This window comes from Chiloscyllium plagiosum, chromosome 5, assembly GCF_004010195.1.
Source record: "Chiloscyllium plagiosum isolate BGI_BamShark_2017 chromosome 5, ASM401019v2, whole genome shotgun sequence".
NCBI classification, from domain to species: Eukaryota; Metazoa; Chordata; class Chondrichthyes; order Orectolobiformes; family Hemiscylliidae; genus Chiloscyllium; species Chiloscyllium plagiosum.
In genome coordinates, this window is record NC_057714.1 from 97,929,671 (window position 1) to 97,947,762 (window position 18,092).

Consider the following 18,092-nt stretch of genomic DNA (forward strand, 5'->3'; position numbering starts at 1 on the left):
GAGGAATTGAGTTCCGGAGTCCTGAGGTCATGATGCAGTTGTATAAGACTCTGGTACGGCAGCATCTGGAATATTGTGTGCAGTTTTGGTCGCCATACTATAGGAAGGATGTGGAGGCACTGGAACGGGTGCAGAGGAGGTTTACCAGGATGTTGCCTGGTATGGAAGGAAAATCGTATGAGGAAAGACTGAGGCACTTGGGGCTGTTTTCACTAGAGAAAAGAAGGTTTAGGGGTGACTTGATTGAGGTGTACAAGATGATTAGGGGGTGAGATAGGGTCGACAGTATGAACCGTTTCCCGCGTATTGAGTCGGGTATTACAAGGGGGCATAGCTATAAATTAAGGGGGGGTAGATATAGGACTGAAGTTAGGGGTAGGTTCTCCACTCAGCGAGTCGTAAGTTCATGGAATGCCCTGCCAGTAGCAGTGGTGGACTCTCCCTCTTTATGGGCATTTAAGCGGGCATTGGATAGGTATATGGAGGATAGTGGGTTAGTATAGGTTAGGTGGGCTTGGATCGGCGCAACATCGAGGGCCAAAGGGCCTGTACTGCGCTGTATTCTTCTATGTTCTATACTGCCTGCTTTATTAATCTCACTTGTCTATCATGACTTAAGTGCATACACGTCCATTCTTTGTGACTCTGCACAATTGTTATACTTTTTATTTCATAGCCCCTCTGCATGCTATTTCTCCCAAAAAGTCACCTCTACATAGAACTTTCTGCCACCTATCTACCCACTCTTCTAACTTGTTTGTGTCCTTTTGTAGTTTTACTCTGATCTTTTTTGTCGTCCACAACTCATGAAATTGTCCCCATGCTCCGAGACTTTATTCATAAATCTGGTGAAGCAAGGGTCCCAGTCCTAACTTTTAGAACTTAACTGCAAGCCATTCTACAGCTCAAAATATCCATTAAATGCTAATGTTTATCAATCAGCTAATGTCGTATAATTGCCACTGTCTCTCATGTTTAACTCACTTTCTGTGTATTGAATGCCTTTTGGCAGTGTATGTACACATTAACTCTTTCACTGCTTCAAAATTACAAGTTAAATGTTATTTTTCCCTTAAATCCATGTTGGCTTTCCCCAACAAATCTGCGTTTTGTCCATGTGGCTTAATTCTATCCTGAACTATTGTTTCTACAAGTTTTCCATGCTGAAGTTAAATTGCTGGAGAAATTTGGCAGGTATGGCATCACCTGAAGAGAGAACAGATTTGAGTCCAATGGTCCTCCTTCCACTAACATTCTCTTCTCCTGCCTGTCCCTCTTCTCCCCCACCAAAGCAACCGAACCCTGCCTGTTCGTTCCTTCTGCCCGCAGTCAATCCTGGTGCTTTGTATCTTGAGGCTTAAAGTTGTCTTGGTCTTGCTCCATATACATGTGATTGCTTTAGAAGCTGAAGTTATGAATAGTGAACACCATATACTGCCTGCTTTATTAATCTCTCACTTATCTGTCATGACTTAAGTGCATATACGTCCATTCTTTGTGACTGCACAATTGTTATCCCTTTTATTTCATAGTACCTCTGAATGCTCTTTCTCCCAAAAATGTCATCTGTGGCATGGTGGCTCAGTGGTTAGCACTGCTGCCTCACAGCGCCAGAGACTTTGGGTTCAATTCCTGCCTCTGTGCAAACTCCACACAGTTGCCTTTCTCCCCATGTCTGCATGGGTTTCCTCCGGGTGCTCTGGTTTCCTCCCACAGTCCAAAAGTGTGCAGGTTTAGTGAATTGGCGAAGTCAAATTGCCCACAATGTTAGGTGAAGGGGTAAATGTGGGGGAATGTGTCTGAGTGGGTTGCTCTTCAGAGAGTCGGTGTGGACTTAGTGGGCCGAAGTGTGGAAACTGGCCCTCAGTAATGTAATCTAATCATAACCATCAGTGAACACCACTTTTGACCTTTTACAATGGATGGAAGGTCACTTGAAGCTGAAAATGGTGTATCTTCTCTAGTTGAAGGGATAGTAGTAGTCTGAAGTATTCGTTTCAGGGTTTAATACTTACCTGCAATTTTTTTTTGACTATGACAATGCTTGGTAAATATTTATTAAAAGCTGCATATTTTTTCATAGTGAAACCAAGAGCCAGGAAACCAAGCAAAGAGAAACACAGACTCCTTTGGAAAGACTGACTACACCCCTTTCTACTGCAAGTAAATCCGTACAAGTGAACGGAGCAGCCACAGTAAGTTGTTTTTAAATTGTAGGGAGGAAACTGATTATTTCCCAACTGGAGAATGGTTTACTATCTTAACTGCTTTTTAATCCAAGTCTTAGCAAACCTCGTATCTCTGTATTCCCTACTTTGAATTTCATTTGACAATTTCCAATTGTTTTCTACTTCCCAATTCACCACTTTTCAGGCAGTTTCTATCTAGTGTTCAGATGGAGTTGAATTGATGGGAGCAGCTTTAAATAAAATTGGGCGGCACGGTGGCACAGTGGTTAGCACTGCTGCCTCACAGCACCAGAGATCCGGGTTCAATTCCCGCCTCAGGCGACTGACTGTGTGGAGTTTGCACGTTCTCCCCGTGTCTGCGTGGGTTTTCTCCGGGTGCTCCGGTTTCCTCCCACAGTCCAAAGATGTGCAGGGTCAGGTGAATTGGCCATACTAAATTGCCCATAGTGTTAGGTAAGGGGTAAATGTAGGGGTATGGGTGGGTTTCGCTTCGGCGGGTCGGTGTGGACTTGTTGGGCCGAAGGGCCTGTTTCCACACTGTAATCTAATCTAATCTAATCTAATCTAAAAGTGGAATCTTTGAGAACAGTGCCAAGCTTAACACGCAAGACTAGAAACCATGGTTAATTCACATTGAAGCATAAAAGTGATAGCACAAATGAACAACAGAGCTGTCCCACATGCTCATTGTCTTAGTTGATTTTAGCTGTATACTTGAAATTACCTCTTTCATGTATTTGAATTGTAAAACTAAGCTTTCGGATCTGTTGCCCCGTAGCTGCTGAATTACCCTGTACATGGTTGCAACACCACCTTTTTTAGGAGTTAGAACTGTAAACAGAATTTAATTGTCAAATCCCTTTGGTTTAAACTGTCCTACTGTAAATCACTTGTGCACAGTTTCCTCTTCAAAAACCAAATTGCGAATGAGAAATGACATAATTTAAATTACAAAAGCGATTTAACATAGGTACAACTCAACATACATGGCAAGAGCTGTGATTTGATCAATAATTTTACAACCTTCAGATGAGAAATAAAATGAAGTATTGTTGGAGGACTTCGATTCAGAATATTCAAACTGACCGGAAGTTGGGTTCAGCAAATTTTCTGCATTTAGCCTGGTGCCATTCTTAATCTAGTTGGATGTCTGGTTTGTCCATATGTCATAAGAGCAAAAAAGCTATTCAGTTTTATCACTCATGAGTTATGTCAGCCTCGCTTAATACACTGGTTCCATATCACTAATTTTCTTTTTCCCATTCACTTGGTATGCGTGTTATTGGCGAAGCCATCATTTATTTTGTGCTCCCCCAACTATGTTCATTAAATCTCAATGGGATTGTTAAGGGAATATCCGAATGTATTGGAGAATTCAAAACTGATTCTATTGGAGTGGTTCTAGGTATGACAAACTTCATATGTGTATGAGGAAGTTGGGATTGTTCTCCATTTTGAGGGAAGGCAGCTGAGAGATTTGAGGTATTCAAAATAATGAGCGGGCATGCAGTAGATAGGGTGAGAATATTTCTTGTAAAAGAAATCAGCACAGTGAGCATAAATTTGTACAAATGAAGCTAAGATGTGGGGAGCTTTTTCATGCAGCAAGCTTCGTGGTATAGATTGCATCACCTGGAAATGTGGTGGAGGCAGGTTCAGTTGAGACATTCAAGCTAGTCTATTGTTTTTTCTCCCTTTTTGGTGGTTACAGTGGCAGTAAGTTACTTCAGTTTAATTTGGATCAAGTTATTGTTGCATTAATTATCCACATTAACAGAATCCTGAGCAAACTCTTTTAACTGATGTATTCACTACCAGTCTTGGGAAAATGGTGTTTCACCAAGTCTAGACAACTGAATGGCTTGCTGCTCCTTTTTCAGAAATCATTTGAATCAATCCCACTGCTGTGGGTTTACGTAGTTAGACTGGGTAAGTGCGACAGATTTTCTTCCTTAATCTCATTTAGCATTGTCCTTTAAGTTTTATTTGGTGTCCTAAAATGATCAGCTTTATTTTGTGCAATTTAGTTAATTAACTGAAATTGGGGTTTGAACCAGTATCTCCACATCATTAATCCAAACCTCTGAATTGTTCCACATTACTGGAAATGGTAGCAGATGAATGAACTTCCTGTGGATGATTGCAAAGGTTAAGGTGTATCAGGTACAGAGCATTTAGGAATTCCAAAACATTAGTTTTTCACTTTATGGAAGTCCAAGGCAAACCTTTGATCACGGAGTAGCAAAATAGGTGATTAAACCTGCTGTAACTAAATTGCAGGAGAAATTTTGGCTGCAAGATTTAAGGTAAATTTAGGTTTTACTGAAATTGCAATTAATTTAATTGTCAATGTTGATTCTTCCTTTAACTTGACATGGTTATCTAGATTTTATTGCAAGGTACAAGTTTTCTTTGGTTGATGAGCCTTAACAGCTGATGTTATGGCTTCAACATATGACCTATTAGTGTGCGTTTTGTACATTGAAGCATTAATTACCCACATGGTATCTTCCCCTTCAATTTTTAGGTGTCAAATCCATTGAAAGATGCCTTTTGCTTGCTTGTTTCACTTCTGGGTTTTTGTTTCGTGATTTGCTTAACCTTGATACAACAGCTGTGTTGAGGGCCAGGAAGTGTTGATGTTGTAAGCATGCAGTGTCTGTGGCATTTTAATTTACATACTCCAATTCCTGGAAAACCATTCTTTCGAGGACATCTTCCATGTACGTGAAGATTACTCTATTGATTAGGTACCTCTATCTGATAAATGCTGTTTAGTACACATTGCTTTAAACTCACATAAGACCTACCCAGGTAGACTTCAGTAGAATGATTACTGAGCTTAAAGGGGGGAAAACGGTTTGGCAGTTGTCACTAATATATTTGCAGTAATGAATACATCAGGTCAATGTTTTAGTTTGCATAGAATGAAAAACCTATTGTTTCCGGTTTAATTGTCTTAGTGGTCTTTAAATTATACATGCATCCTATTCTGATTCACAGTGTGATGCATGAAGGTGTCAACAGCTAAATTTAGCACTGTTTGTAAGATGCAGACCCAGCACACTGCTTAACTTTGTCAAATAATTTGACCTTTTAACAAAAATAAATTACTGGGAAAACTGAGCAGGGTTGTTCTGAAGAGTAACTGACCTGAAACATTCACTCTGCTTTCTCTCCAGATGCTACCAGACTTGCTGAGTTTTCCCAGCAATTTGTTTGATTTACAACTTTGGTAATTCTGTTCCTTTAGGTTTAGTAATTTGATCTCTGTGGCTCATGATTCTTAAAATTGCAGCAAATTTTGTTTTAACTGGCACCTTAGGAATAGGCACTCCAGATAACGTGGCAGAAATTATAAACCTGAAATACCAAAGCTGCTTGTAATATCACGATTTGTGCAATTTGAATAGTCAGTTGATGGTGAGTGATAAGGCTGTCTATTTAAGTGTTATTTAAGGCAGAGTTGCATTAAGTGACTTATGCAGTAAATAAAGTGTAGTAGTGATATGTATTAGTATGTGTTTCCACATTATGTGCACCTTTTTGATCAGCTGGCACATGCCTGGTCCCAAATGTGCCTCTTAATGTTTGCTGTAGTATTAAAGGTTTTTAAAACCATTGTATTGTAGGAAACTTCATGGAGATCTCTATTTTTGAAACTTAAAGCAGTAGGGGCACAAGTATTGAGGCTGGCTGACTGGATATAGCAAGAGTAAAGTCACATTTTTACTGTTTTATTTGTACTGAGGATTAAGGCTTTGGAACAAATGTAAGACACAACTTTACTCAATTTTTCTTAAGCCCATTGTGCTTAATTATTGGACCCCTGATTGCAGAATTGAGTTCAGTTATGTACTTCAGTGCTTGATTGCATCTTTTGTTCTTTCCATTTCCTATCCATCTTTTTGTTGTCCAAAAAACACAGTACTGTAATTTCCAGCGTCAGACCCCCCCCCTTTTTTTTTATATTCATTATCATGAACTGCCTTGATGGTGACCTTTTTTGGCAGCAGCTTAACTTTATGTTGGTTTAAACTATTCCTGTCCCACTCCTACACTTAGTATTTCTCCTTCTATTCATCTTCCCCTACTGCCCCACCCCTAACAAGAGCATCTCAATTGTACTTGCAAATTCTGTACAGGTGAGGAAAACCTGTTAAAGTATTAACCTTTTTTCAGGTGGCTGTAGACAGCTCCCATGTTTGAAAATAAGTTGAAGACTATTAACTTCAATGATATTGCAGCATCCTGGATAACATTTGAGTGCATTCATTTAATAGAGCAGTAGCAACTGTTGCTAGTTAAGGTTACAGTAAAAATCATGAGGGGTACAGGAATGCAGTGCTTATGTTGAACTATGGTTGCACTAGTGTATTGGCTTAATAAATATAATTGAATTGGTTTGACTGAGTTCTGATTTGAAGAAAATATTCAATACAAATGCAAGTGACCAAGATATCTTTTTTAAAATCCAATAGTTCACTAGTCTGAGAAAGCTACCACCTTTCCTGGTTAAGCTTTTGTTATTGCAGCATCACACTCTTAATTTCCTTCAAATAGCCCAAGAAATCAGCTGTATTAGAACAGCTGGCATGGCTAATAAATATCAGTCTTGCCCAGAATGCCTATCCAAGAGAAACTTTTTTGGGGTGTACATGGTGGTTTCCTCCTTGATGCAAAAGTTCCACCTTTTTTTTTAAATTGAAGAGTCCTTTTGCTTCGAATTAGAGAGCATGCAACTTGGTGTCAGCTGGAGTTGTAAAATGAAATTCAGACTTAGCTAAATCCTTTTGCATGTAATTCCTGAGTAACAAGCTAGGTGATGCTTGTTTTGAAGCTCAAATAATTCTTTGCTTTACTGAATTTCTGTATGTTTAGTCATGTGCTGTTTTACTTTTGTTTTGACCAGTAAACTAAAGTTTAATTATTATTAATCGATGTAAGTTTCTGGCACAAAGCTATTTCTGCTGAGGTTGAAACTTTTTTTAAAAAGCCAGTAGGTACGTATTAGTGGCTGCATCATGCAGTGTTCACAGGAAGTTGGACTGCATGAAAAACAGATAATGACTTATTAAAAGATCTTGGGTTGCATTTATGACCTTTTTAGTTGCTAGTGGGAATTTTAATTGTGCTGTATTCATTTAAGATTGATTCACTTAATATTGAAATGGTTAAAATGGTGAGAATTGGATGGCAGATTTAAGGATAGCAAAGGATTTGATTTCAGTGTAGTGTATTGGTTAATGTACTTGTGAAGGGATATAATTTTGAAGCAGTGCACTAACTGGAAGGTAGTAAGTGGGGTTTTGTGACTTATTATGAACATGTTTACTATTTGTTCAATAACTGCTTCCAGAAGAACTTGTTGAATATAGCACTAAGTGTCTCCCAAGTATTTTGCTGTTTTCCTTAAGGGAAATTCTAACCAACTCTTGAATGGTCTACTGCCTGCAGCTGAGGAAATTTAGACACTGGTGTCTTTAGACTTTTTAAAAATGTCTGACAAGATCTTTTCCAAAAAAAGCAAGAAAAATTTGAAGCAAACAAGTAGCTAATATTGCATTCCCCACCTCAACCAATATGTTCACTTAACCATTTGTAAGGCTGTTTGTTTCAAACTTCATGATCCTGCATAATGTCTTCAACTGCCTTGATCTGAAACGGACGCAATCAATCTAGATGCCTCACTCAAGGTTGTTGAATAGCCTCCGTACTATGTACAATCCACACGACTAGTTATTCACTCCAACGATCGCTTACCCTTGTGTTAAATACTGCTTGGATAGAAAACTAGAACCATAAAAGCCTCCATGCCAGAGCTGAAGTGACTAGCATAGACACATGATCTATAGCATGAGTAACTGGAGTGTCATTGCCCACTCTGTGCCAAATTTGTAGGCTGCTCTCAATCACTTAAATACTGGATATAAGAGAGACTCCCCATCTGTCTGTTCCTGAATATTATGGAAATGCCCCTACAGCCTGTTCCACCATTGAATGAAATCATTGCTGACCTGTGGCCTACTTCCTTTGTTCAACAAAATTTTATTTCTAAAATTGTGATCCTGCATCTACTGCCACTTGGAAGAGTTCCAAATCTCTACAACCCTTTGTAGAATTGTGAACTCAATCTCCTAACTGGCCCTAATTCTCAGATTTTTACCATTTTTAGTTCTAGATTGCCAAATAGTAGAAATAGGGCAGACAAAGAAACTTTTTTTCCTGCTAATATCTTAAAGACTAAGAACAGATTACCTCTTAACCATCTAAATTCTAAAGAAAACCGGCTTAATTTCAGGCATAACTTATGCACTGTTTTACTCTAGTCCTTGTGATAAAGGACAGCATTCCACTAGGTATTTTATTTCAAATGTCATGTGCAGAAAACAAGAATCGGTGTATGTGAGAATGCACACCATCTCACTTGCTTACATTGAACTCCCATCTGCCACCAGCCCAATGTTTGACAAATTGTGCCTCAAGTATTTTCTCAACTAATTGCTAGTGTTGAGTGTACCCACACATGGTGATGTTGGCATTGTGATTGTTACTTGATGAGTGATGCAGAATCTCAGGCTGATGTTTTTAGGGGCACAGCTTCACATTCCACAATAACAGATGATTTTGACTTAACTGGAATTTAAAAAGCTAGCTTCAGGGAAAACTAATCACTGTTAAATGTCATGAAAGCCCACCTGGTTTGTGCCTTCAAGGATATTAATCTGGCATGGCCTGTGTGTGACTCCAGATCCATAAGTGTGGCTACTTTTAATTGCCCACAGAAATGTCCAAGCAACTTCTTCATTCTAGGAGAATAAACGCTGGCAATTTGCATTCCCTGAACACACCATTCTCTTAACAACATGTAAGAGCATTGGACAAAATCTACCAGTTTTGCTTTTAATAGTTTCTCCTGATTGGGAGGATCACAAAACACTGGTGTCCTTGTGGGGTGCCGGTTCTACAGAATACCTGTAGAACAAACTATGGGGGACTGGATACTGTTGGTATGTTTGTGTTTTCCCCCACCACAATTCAGAAATAGCCAGGGAAGATAAAGAAAACAACCAATGTTGATGTCTTCCAATAGAAGGTCTAAAGCCATACTGACACCGGAAGGATCGCCTCCGTTGCATGAAGGTGATTCTGGCAAATACTTAGATCTTGGCTGACACTACAAAAGAAATTCCATTAAGTCCACCGCTGTAAAATGATTGAAGTCACCAGGTTTTGTTCTTAATCTTTAGTTTACAGCTCTCCTGCTGATGTTGATTCCTCCAGATGTTCTGCAGTGTCCTGGAGAGTATCAGTTGCCATTCCATGGCTAAGTTATCGGTAATATTCTGTGGGTTGTCAAAGGCATTGCAAATGTTGTCCTGAGTGTGAAATGGATTTTGCCAATTTGGCCTCTTACTGATGGTTTGGTAAAGCTTCTCTTTAGGTCAGCATAGTGTTGCATCACTTGGGTTTTGTCTTTGGGTATTACCATGAACTGTTGGAGATCTACTGCCTTCATTTGTGACCTTCAGTTCTGCCAGTCGATGAAGGTTGCTTATTCTAGGAAATACTGTACTTTGGTCTAATTTTCATCAACTGGTCCTGGTAACTGGTGCTTAAATGCAATGATTTGGGCACAGAATTCTAGCTGACTTTCATCAATTGCTTTGCAGTTGAGTTGGTCATGTGAAGATTTTCCAGACTTGATAGAGCTACATTTGGAATTCCACTCTGGTTAGGTTGCTTTAGGGCTGAAATGTTGATCTTCCTGTTGGACTTCGGGATCTGTGAATTGGGGTTCCCCGCTATGGAAAAAGTGGACTTGTCTCTGGATTCTGGCTGTTTAAATGTGGAGTATTGTGTGGCTGGTGACAACAACCCAAGGCTCCCAGTTGCACACAGGTATCTACCCAGTCATGAATTCAGAGTGGGGCAGATGACTTTATGCAGCAGCATGTTACTATGCATCCTTGGGGTGCCCTCTGTTCACTCCACTGCTTATTGTACAAGGTAATTGTTCTACCCACTCTGAATTCATGACTGGGTAGATACCTGTGTGCGACTGGGAGCCTTGGGCTGTTGTCACCAGCCACACAGTTGTCGTAGGTTAGTGATTCGTATCACCTTACCACTGTAACGTGCGACTTTTCATAAGTGATGTTTGTAACTCTGCTTCTGACTGACTTAGACCTTTTAAAACATAGCTTTTGACAAACTAAGCATTTTTTCTTTGCCAATAGAACCAAAGTTATCAAATGATTATGTTGTGAATCTTTGTAACACTTGCATGTTAATTACAGATATGGGTTCAGATGAGAAAATTCATGCCACAGCTTTCTATTCATGTGATGCACAAAGAGCCATGCATACACCCATTCCTGCAAAGATGGTTGTAGGTTGAATGCTTGTCCCGAAGAAATAATTTGAATCTTAATTTCTCTACAATATTCAGTATTTTGAGTGCATACTGTAATGGAGCAGATGGATCCTTTTTGAGTTCATCTGCACCTGAACTTGCATAAAAGTTAATATTTGGTTGTAGGATTAGTGTTTCCCAGAGCAAAAACAATCTTCAGTCTGCTTAAACGTTCTCTGAAATGTTTTAGAAGGAATCAGGAATTTGCAGGGGAGTTGATTGCTTGGATATGTAGTAACTGTGTCCTATGCAGGTTTTGCATCAGCATTAGCTTGTTGCCAGTTTAAATGTATTTGGGTTCCTTTTTAATTGTTAACCTTGATGCTTTTGCAACTGAATGTATAATTCCAAAGTAATTTCATGATGTGGAGTTAATGTTGAGAAACTTGTCAAATTTTATGCATATGGCATTTATTTTGAGCCCTGTTGTGGTTCTGTTCGCCGAGCTGGAAGTTTTTGTTGCAAACGTTTCGTCCCCTGGCTAGGTGACATCATCAGTGCTTGGGAGCCTTCTGCGAAGCGCTTCTTTGATGTTTCCTCTGGTGTTTATAGTGGTCTGTCCCTGCTGCTTCCGGTTGCCGCTTCGCAGGAGGCTCCCAAGCACTGATGATGTCGCCTAGCCAGGGGACGAAACGTTTGCAACAAAAACTTCCAGCTCGGCGAACAGAACCACAACAACGAGCACCAGAGCTACAAATCTTCGCACAAATTTTGAGCCCTCTTGCAAGAGTTGGAAAATGGAGTACAAGCTAAAATACACACATTCAGGAATCTTGGCTGATAATGTAATGTCTGTGGTATCTTCTTTCAGAAAAAGCATTTGAACAAAACATCTATACTGCCTGTTAGGAAGTAGAAAATCTCATGGTACTTTTGAGAGCAGCAAGTGTTTTTCTGTGTGTCTTTTCTGTCGTGTTGACTTACATTATAGTCGTGACTGCAGTTCAAAAGGTATCTTTTGACTTTTTAAAGCACTTCAGGATGTCCTGAGGTATTATAAGTGCAAGTTCTTAATGTTTAAAAACATTTGCAACACACCAATCTTCCATTTGCCATATAGAATGGAATAGCTAGCACCAATTTAATGAATGAAACTGGAGACCAGAAATGCTTTGAAGAACTCCATGCTTATGCTAATCACTAATGAATGTAAACCATGTAAAATCTTGCATGAATAATGCAGACTGTTTTTCATGCTTTTTTGGATTGTCTTTCCACAGGAACTTCGAAAGCCAAGTTATGCTGAGATTTGCCAGAGAAGTGCTAAAGAATCTCTAACACTACAACCACAGAAGGAGCAAAAACCCAACACTGCAGCCAGCAGCAAGGATGACAAAAAAGTTTCAGAAAACCCAGTCGACAAAGAATCTAAAAATAAAGACCTATCTATTGGAAAGACAAACCCAGGGAAGCCTAGAGACCAGCGAAGACAATCGGGTCGCAGAACACCCCCTCAGGGCATCAACAAGCGTACAACTAGAGAGCAACACACACCCCCAAAATCACCCAACTGAAGGTGCTGAAATTGTGGTATTGATTTAAAAAGGTCTGGTCTGTTCAAGTGTAAATCCCCTCCCCCAAGTCTCCAATCAGAGCACAGAGGTTGTTGAAATAATGGTTTGCTGGAAAAGGGCTTGAAGGCAACAAAATGCACTTTGTGTTGAGCGAGAGTGTAATACTACTTGCCTTAGGCTCCAACTTTTCAGTATTTGGTGAAATGTTGTGTAATGTCTACTGTAACTTAATCTCTTGCTCAGTTGTGGATTGGAAAAATTCTTTGCCCGTTTGAAGGTAAGGGGAATAAATGGAACCATGATCAGCAAACTGGCATGAACATTATGCTGTGGGCCAGAATGTGTTTTTTTTTGTTCAGTGTGATTTTGTTTGCTGTAATTACACAAGAATAAAAGGGGGAGCAGTGGATGTTGGATCTACTTCCATGGTGTTGAGCAGTGTTGCAAGTGGTTTTCTGTCCTACAGATCTATTTGCCACAGAATGTGATCAGTGTGTGAATGCTGACATTTAATTTTTTTTATATAGGGTAGTAGCTTGAAATACAAAACAAATCTCAAACCCATTAATTAGGTGTTAGTGGGAAGTGATTGGAGTCATAACCTGGATGGTAGATTTAACACAAGCTGTCTAATTTCTTTGCTTTCTGTTGTGTAGATTTTCTGTTGATCTTGATGCTTCAGAGTTTACTTTTGCACTGTTAATAATCAGCCAGTTGATTTTGAATAAGGGTAGGGCTACTGTCTAACATGTAACAGTGATTATGAATTACTACGAAAGACTGGTTTATGTACCTCTGTGCTCTAAAGTAGGTAGCAATGGATTTTTATTTTTAATGCTCAATTCCAAGTGCTTTTTTCTTTAAAGAGAAACTCCCAGTCAATACACTGGCACTTTCCTGTAATTTGGTACATTGCAAAGTACTTGAAATGGGGTGAGGATGGAAGATTGGAGTAGAATTTGCCTGAATTTTCACCATGTTTTTGTCTAATAGCCAGTTTTTTTCCAAGTGATTCATCTCTGCTGTAGAAAATGTTGGATTAGTTGCTGAGTTTTTCTTTTTAAAATACATAATTTCAAAGGACAAGCGTGCACTGAGTCTACTGCCATCTACTAAGTTGCAGGTGATATTTGGATGCTTCTTGTTTTGCTACACAGGAAGAAAGTATTGGCTCTTAAAAATACTTATGGCTAGTTGTCATAATAACCTAGACTAAAGTAACTGCTCAAAAGAAAGCAGTACAGCACTAGACACAAGCTTGCTGGTCATAGGAGAAAATGGGTAAGTTATTCCATAAAAGGGTATTATTATTTCAACAACTGTGTTCTTTTCATGCTATAAATTAATTTCCATCCAGTGTCAAAATGAAAAACTTGAATTTCGTTTTAAACTTGAAAATGACTTTGCCTTAACTTTTGTATGAGACAGATTTAGATGTTGTTATAACTGACCCCAGAGGGTTGGAATGGGCAAGATAAGGTTACTCAGTTACATCTACTGTCACTAGTCTTACTGGGTAAATCAGATGTGTGTGAACTAGCAGTAAATAGCATTTTTTTGTAATATAATTTATGAAGATCTTAAAAGTTGGATCCTTTTTTCAGATTGTTAAAAACCCTGTAAATGCAAAAATAGTCAATACTGTATTAAACTTGTGCACTTGGAAGTGTGTGCTTTGCTTGTACAGTTGTAAATAATCAGAACATATAAAAGGTACCTTTAAAAAAACTGATATAAAAATATTGATATTGTTGGCATATCCTCAATGTTGCTGTTGAGCTGGATGTAGCAAAAAATTAAGTGTTGTAGTCTGGATATGTTTTTCTGGTGTGCTGAACTGATTCTGCCTTCACTGCAAAAGGGGAAATTGGGGAAACGCAACAGTAAGACAAATGGCCTTTTCCCATTAACTCTCCTCCCTCTTCAGTTTTTCACTTTCTCCTACTTCTCTTTTCATCCCTTCCCAACTGTCCCTCCAAAACAAAACCTAGTTACTAATAAAACAGGTTCTAAAATGTCTGTTGGCCTGTTGATTTGCATAATTATTTTTAAATCTTAATTAACATCTCAGGTAACATTAAAAATGCACATGTCAAACAGGATGAAATTATGTATATACATGAAACGATTGAATGGTAGGAAATATTAAAGCAATTGTGCCATTGCATTCTTTTACAAAGCACTCTTTCCCCTGGTGCCAGTGTGTGCAGCAGTTTGACAACTTGTATTGGGTTAAAATCAACTGGATTAATTTGCTTGACTGCTGAAAGTATGGTGATCAACAGCTGCATCTGGTGAGAATTGCTGATCACACAACCAATTCATTATCTTGTAGCCAACTGGTACATTTTTTATTGTGATGTTCAGCATCCTGCTATAAGTGTGAGTGCACTGTTAATGATTTGCTGTTTTTTTTTTTGTGAAGGGCACACAATTACTTGATTTCTGTTACTGGAGCAGGGAATTTTGACTATCAGAACAGGAGGTTGCAGTGGGTACTGTTATTTCTATGACAGTTGAATATGAAATTGCATTGATTGTCACGTCTGCAAAAGCTGTCAGTGTGCACTGGTGTTAACTTGATCTCAGCAGGATAATTTGAAACAGTGGGTCAAGCACGAAAAATTAGTAAACCTACCAACATAAAAACTACCTGTTTTATATGTTGCACCTTGGTGAATAGAATAACAAACTATACAATGTATTGAGTGCTGCAACAGTACTAGACAATTATCACTGAGCTGTTATTAATCTGTTGCAGCCAACCATAATGACCCCTTTGTCTGTCTGCATGTAATGCAGTTATAAAAGCAGGAGATGGCCATGATGCCTACTGCTGTATTTACTTCAGCTTTTTGCAATTTTGTGTACTGTAACCATTACACTAACAGCAGTGGACAATTGAGGATTATTAGAGGAGGTAATGACAGAACCTGCTTTGGAGTAGAAATCTTTTGAAAGCATTGAGGGTTTTTTGTTTTGTTGTCTTAAAATGCTGCGATACAAACTGGAATCAAGCTTACATGTAAACTATTGGTAATTTAATTTTTTTTGTGTCACAATGCAAAACTGTCTCATTTGAAAATGTAGCTTAAGAAAAATAAATTGAGTTAGCAATTGTAAAGTCAATTTGCTGTTTGTGTTCTCTGCAATGTTTATAATCCTGACTAGAAAAACTTTGTCTCTGCTTTGCCACAATACAGGTTTCTCTGTTTACTACATTAGTTACAGCCGTGTATTGTGAAACTACCCAAGAAGTCAATGTAAAGGAACATTTGGAGTTGAAAGAACTCTTGCTCTCTAGTATTGAAATGACCCAATGGACGCATCCATTTTGATAGCAAATCAAATAGGTAAATCTGAAAATGATGACTAAAGTGACTGGAACGTGGTAAAGAGCAAATTTTAATATTTTTGCTTACTTGATCACTTGCTGTGATCAATACAAGAATCTAAAACTTTTGAAGTTTAAAATACCCCCGTTTGCACATTTATGTAACATGGGTCATGTCCTTCCATTTTAATAAAAGCTAAATGGTTTGTGGTTTACAGTAAATATTTTTGTAGCTTGAAGTTTTGATGGTACACCTCGTGTAGTTAATGCACTGAGCCAGTTTAAGCTTTCATGTGCCTATTTCAACCCCATTTACTGAATGTTGCCACTTCAGTTGGAAATAGTCATAGTCAAACAGTGACAGCAAGGACCGTTTTTATTTTCATTAAGTTGAACTCTACATTCTTGGACCCTTTGAATTTACTGTTTTCAGGATCATTCTAGCTTTTTTCATGAAAATGGAAATGCTAGAATTTGTTTCGAACATCCATATGTGTCCCCTTCCCTATTAGGGACACTTTGTTTTGTTTTCTATCCATGGATTTGTAGGATTTTTGCTTTGAATCCTCCCTCATGAATTGAAAGCAAGGAGTCATTTCTACCTTTTTTTTGTCCTGAGGCTTTGACGCTGATTTACCAACAGTGCGAAACAGGACCATTGAAGGTTCAAATGTCATCATAGTGGGAACTCGTGGAAAGGAATGAGTACAATACATTTTTAGTCTTCCTTACCTATTTCCTGAGCTGTCTCCAACAAATTTTCTAACCAGGTAAATTTGACTTGTTTCTTGAGCTTTAATAGCTAGCAGTGTGTTAAAGACCCAAATCAGGTTAATTCTGCGTGACTGCTTACAAATCAATGTTGGCTTTGTCAGAAGACTGTTCTATCCCATTTCATTGTTGACCTTTTTTGCTTATACTCAGCTACAGTACAAGGCAACAACAGTTGTATTTGCTGCACAGTTGTAGGGACTGTCAATTCATTAAGACTTGACCAAGATTTGTGTCTGGTTGGTAGCATTATTCAAAGAGCAGTGTGTTCTAGTGGCATCCTCATCAATAGCTAGGATAATGCATCAGGAAGAAACAAAAGTAAATAGTTCAGGAAATATGTTTTCATATCCCTTAGCCGTGAAAACACAATCCGTTTGTTTCCTCAAGTGCAATAATGATGCATAATTGACCTTTGCAGACTTGATACTGAGCATTACATGGTCTAGGAGATGACGTGCATGCCGCAGCACTTTGGCATCTGCTTGGGTGAGCTGGAATGAGGCAAGTGGCAAGCTAACAAATTGCCCATTCCATCTTAAATGCCTGAGCAGTGGGAGTAATCTTGCTTGTTTACTCAAAGTGAGAAATCAGTTATTCATCAGGGTTATAAAAGGTATTTTCATAGTTAATCTTTCTGAAAAATATCCTGACCCCCTACCACCACCTCATCTGGTCCTTTGTAGCAATTTGTTTTTGGTAATTTCTTGTGCAAATAGTCCGATGTAGTGGTGAAGGTTCATTGATACTTGCGTTTTAAAGTAGACAGCATCATTCAGAGCTTTGAGGTTTTTTAATATAGTTCTATATTGTGTGGGTTAAGGGAGAGATTTTGATTAGAGAATTATACCAAGGTGTATGGAAGTACATTCAAATGAATGTTTGTTTGAAAATCCTCAAGCTAGCTATTTTTATTTAGAAAATCAGGTGGAAGAGAGGAAAACATTACACTAGAAGACTGAAACATATTATTTTCTCAACAAGAACTGTCCAGGAAGACAGTGTGCAGGATTTGTTTTGTAGTTGAAACAAGCCATTCGAGAAATGGCTTTTTAGAGAAACTGTGCAGTTCAGTTTCCAGACAAGTCAGGGCAGGCGAAACATCCAGTGAATTGTCAGTAACAATGGTCCAAGAACCAGACTGGGGAGTTTGAGAAACATTAAAGTAGCAATGAATAAATGTCAACAAAGTACAATCAAGCCAACTGAACAAGACTTTACAGATACTCAAACCTCCGTGAAGGGTTTCCACTTTGAAGTGTTATGGAATGTCAAAGCTTGAATCCTACTGGAAGTTGGGGGGGACCAATTTTATAATCGTTCTTGTATAATGTAAGTGTTCTCTTGGGTGTAATAAACTAAGCACTTCGACAGTTACCTGTGGAAAAAATTGTTACTGATCACCATAGAAAACATCAAAAAGTAAAACGTGGTCTATCAAGCCAGGTTTTGTTCTTAATATTGGGCAAGCCAGATCTACCATCAACTAAAATCATGACCGCCAACAGCGGTGGGTAGAGGTGAAATAAAAGGCTGCAAACATTCCCTTTGAAAGGGGTCCCCTTCATGTGCTGTAACAGTAGTGTCTGAGCAAGTTTCATGGTATTGCTCCATTTGAAGAGAACCCTGTCAAGCTTGCTTTTTCTAAAGGTTCCCATGATCTATTCTTAAACCTTTTTGGAATAAGAACGATAGTTCATCTATGACTGTGAATCACTGATCCATTTTGATCTGAACCAAACCTTTTTAGGTAAGTGGACTTGCAACTGAGATAACAGTGCTACAGTTTACTACCATTATTGATATTATGCTTTCTGATTAGTATTTGTCAACTGGTAACTCTTGGTATGCTGTATTGCTGGCAGGTC

The 18,092-nt window shown here is 38.6% G+C and overlaps 1 protein-coding gene across 2 annotated transcripts in view; it reads left to right on the plus strand.

Annotated features, from left to right (window-relative positions):
- The window catches only part of larp4b (La ribonucleoprotein 4B), a 107,902-nt gene extending 92,654 nt beyond the window's left edge, over positions 1 to 15,248 (plus strand). For both annotated transcript variants that reach the window (XM_043690677.1, XM_043690678.1), the window contains exons 15-16: positions 2,084 to 2,195; positions 11,826 to 15,248. In XM_043690677.1, the coding sequence (XP_043546612.1) occupies positions 2,084 to 2,195; positions 11,826 to 12,119 (406 nt within the window). In that variant the 3' untranslated portion in view covers positions 12,120 to 15,248. The remainder of the gene's footprint in view (positions 1 to 2,083; positions 2,196 to 11,825) is intronic.
- The last annotated feature ends 2,844 nt before the right edge of the window (positions 15,249 to 18,092 follow it).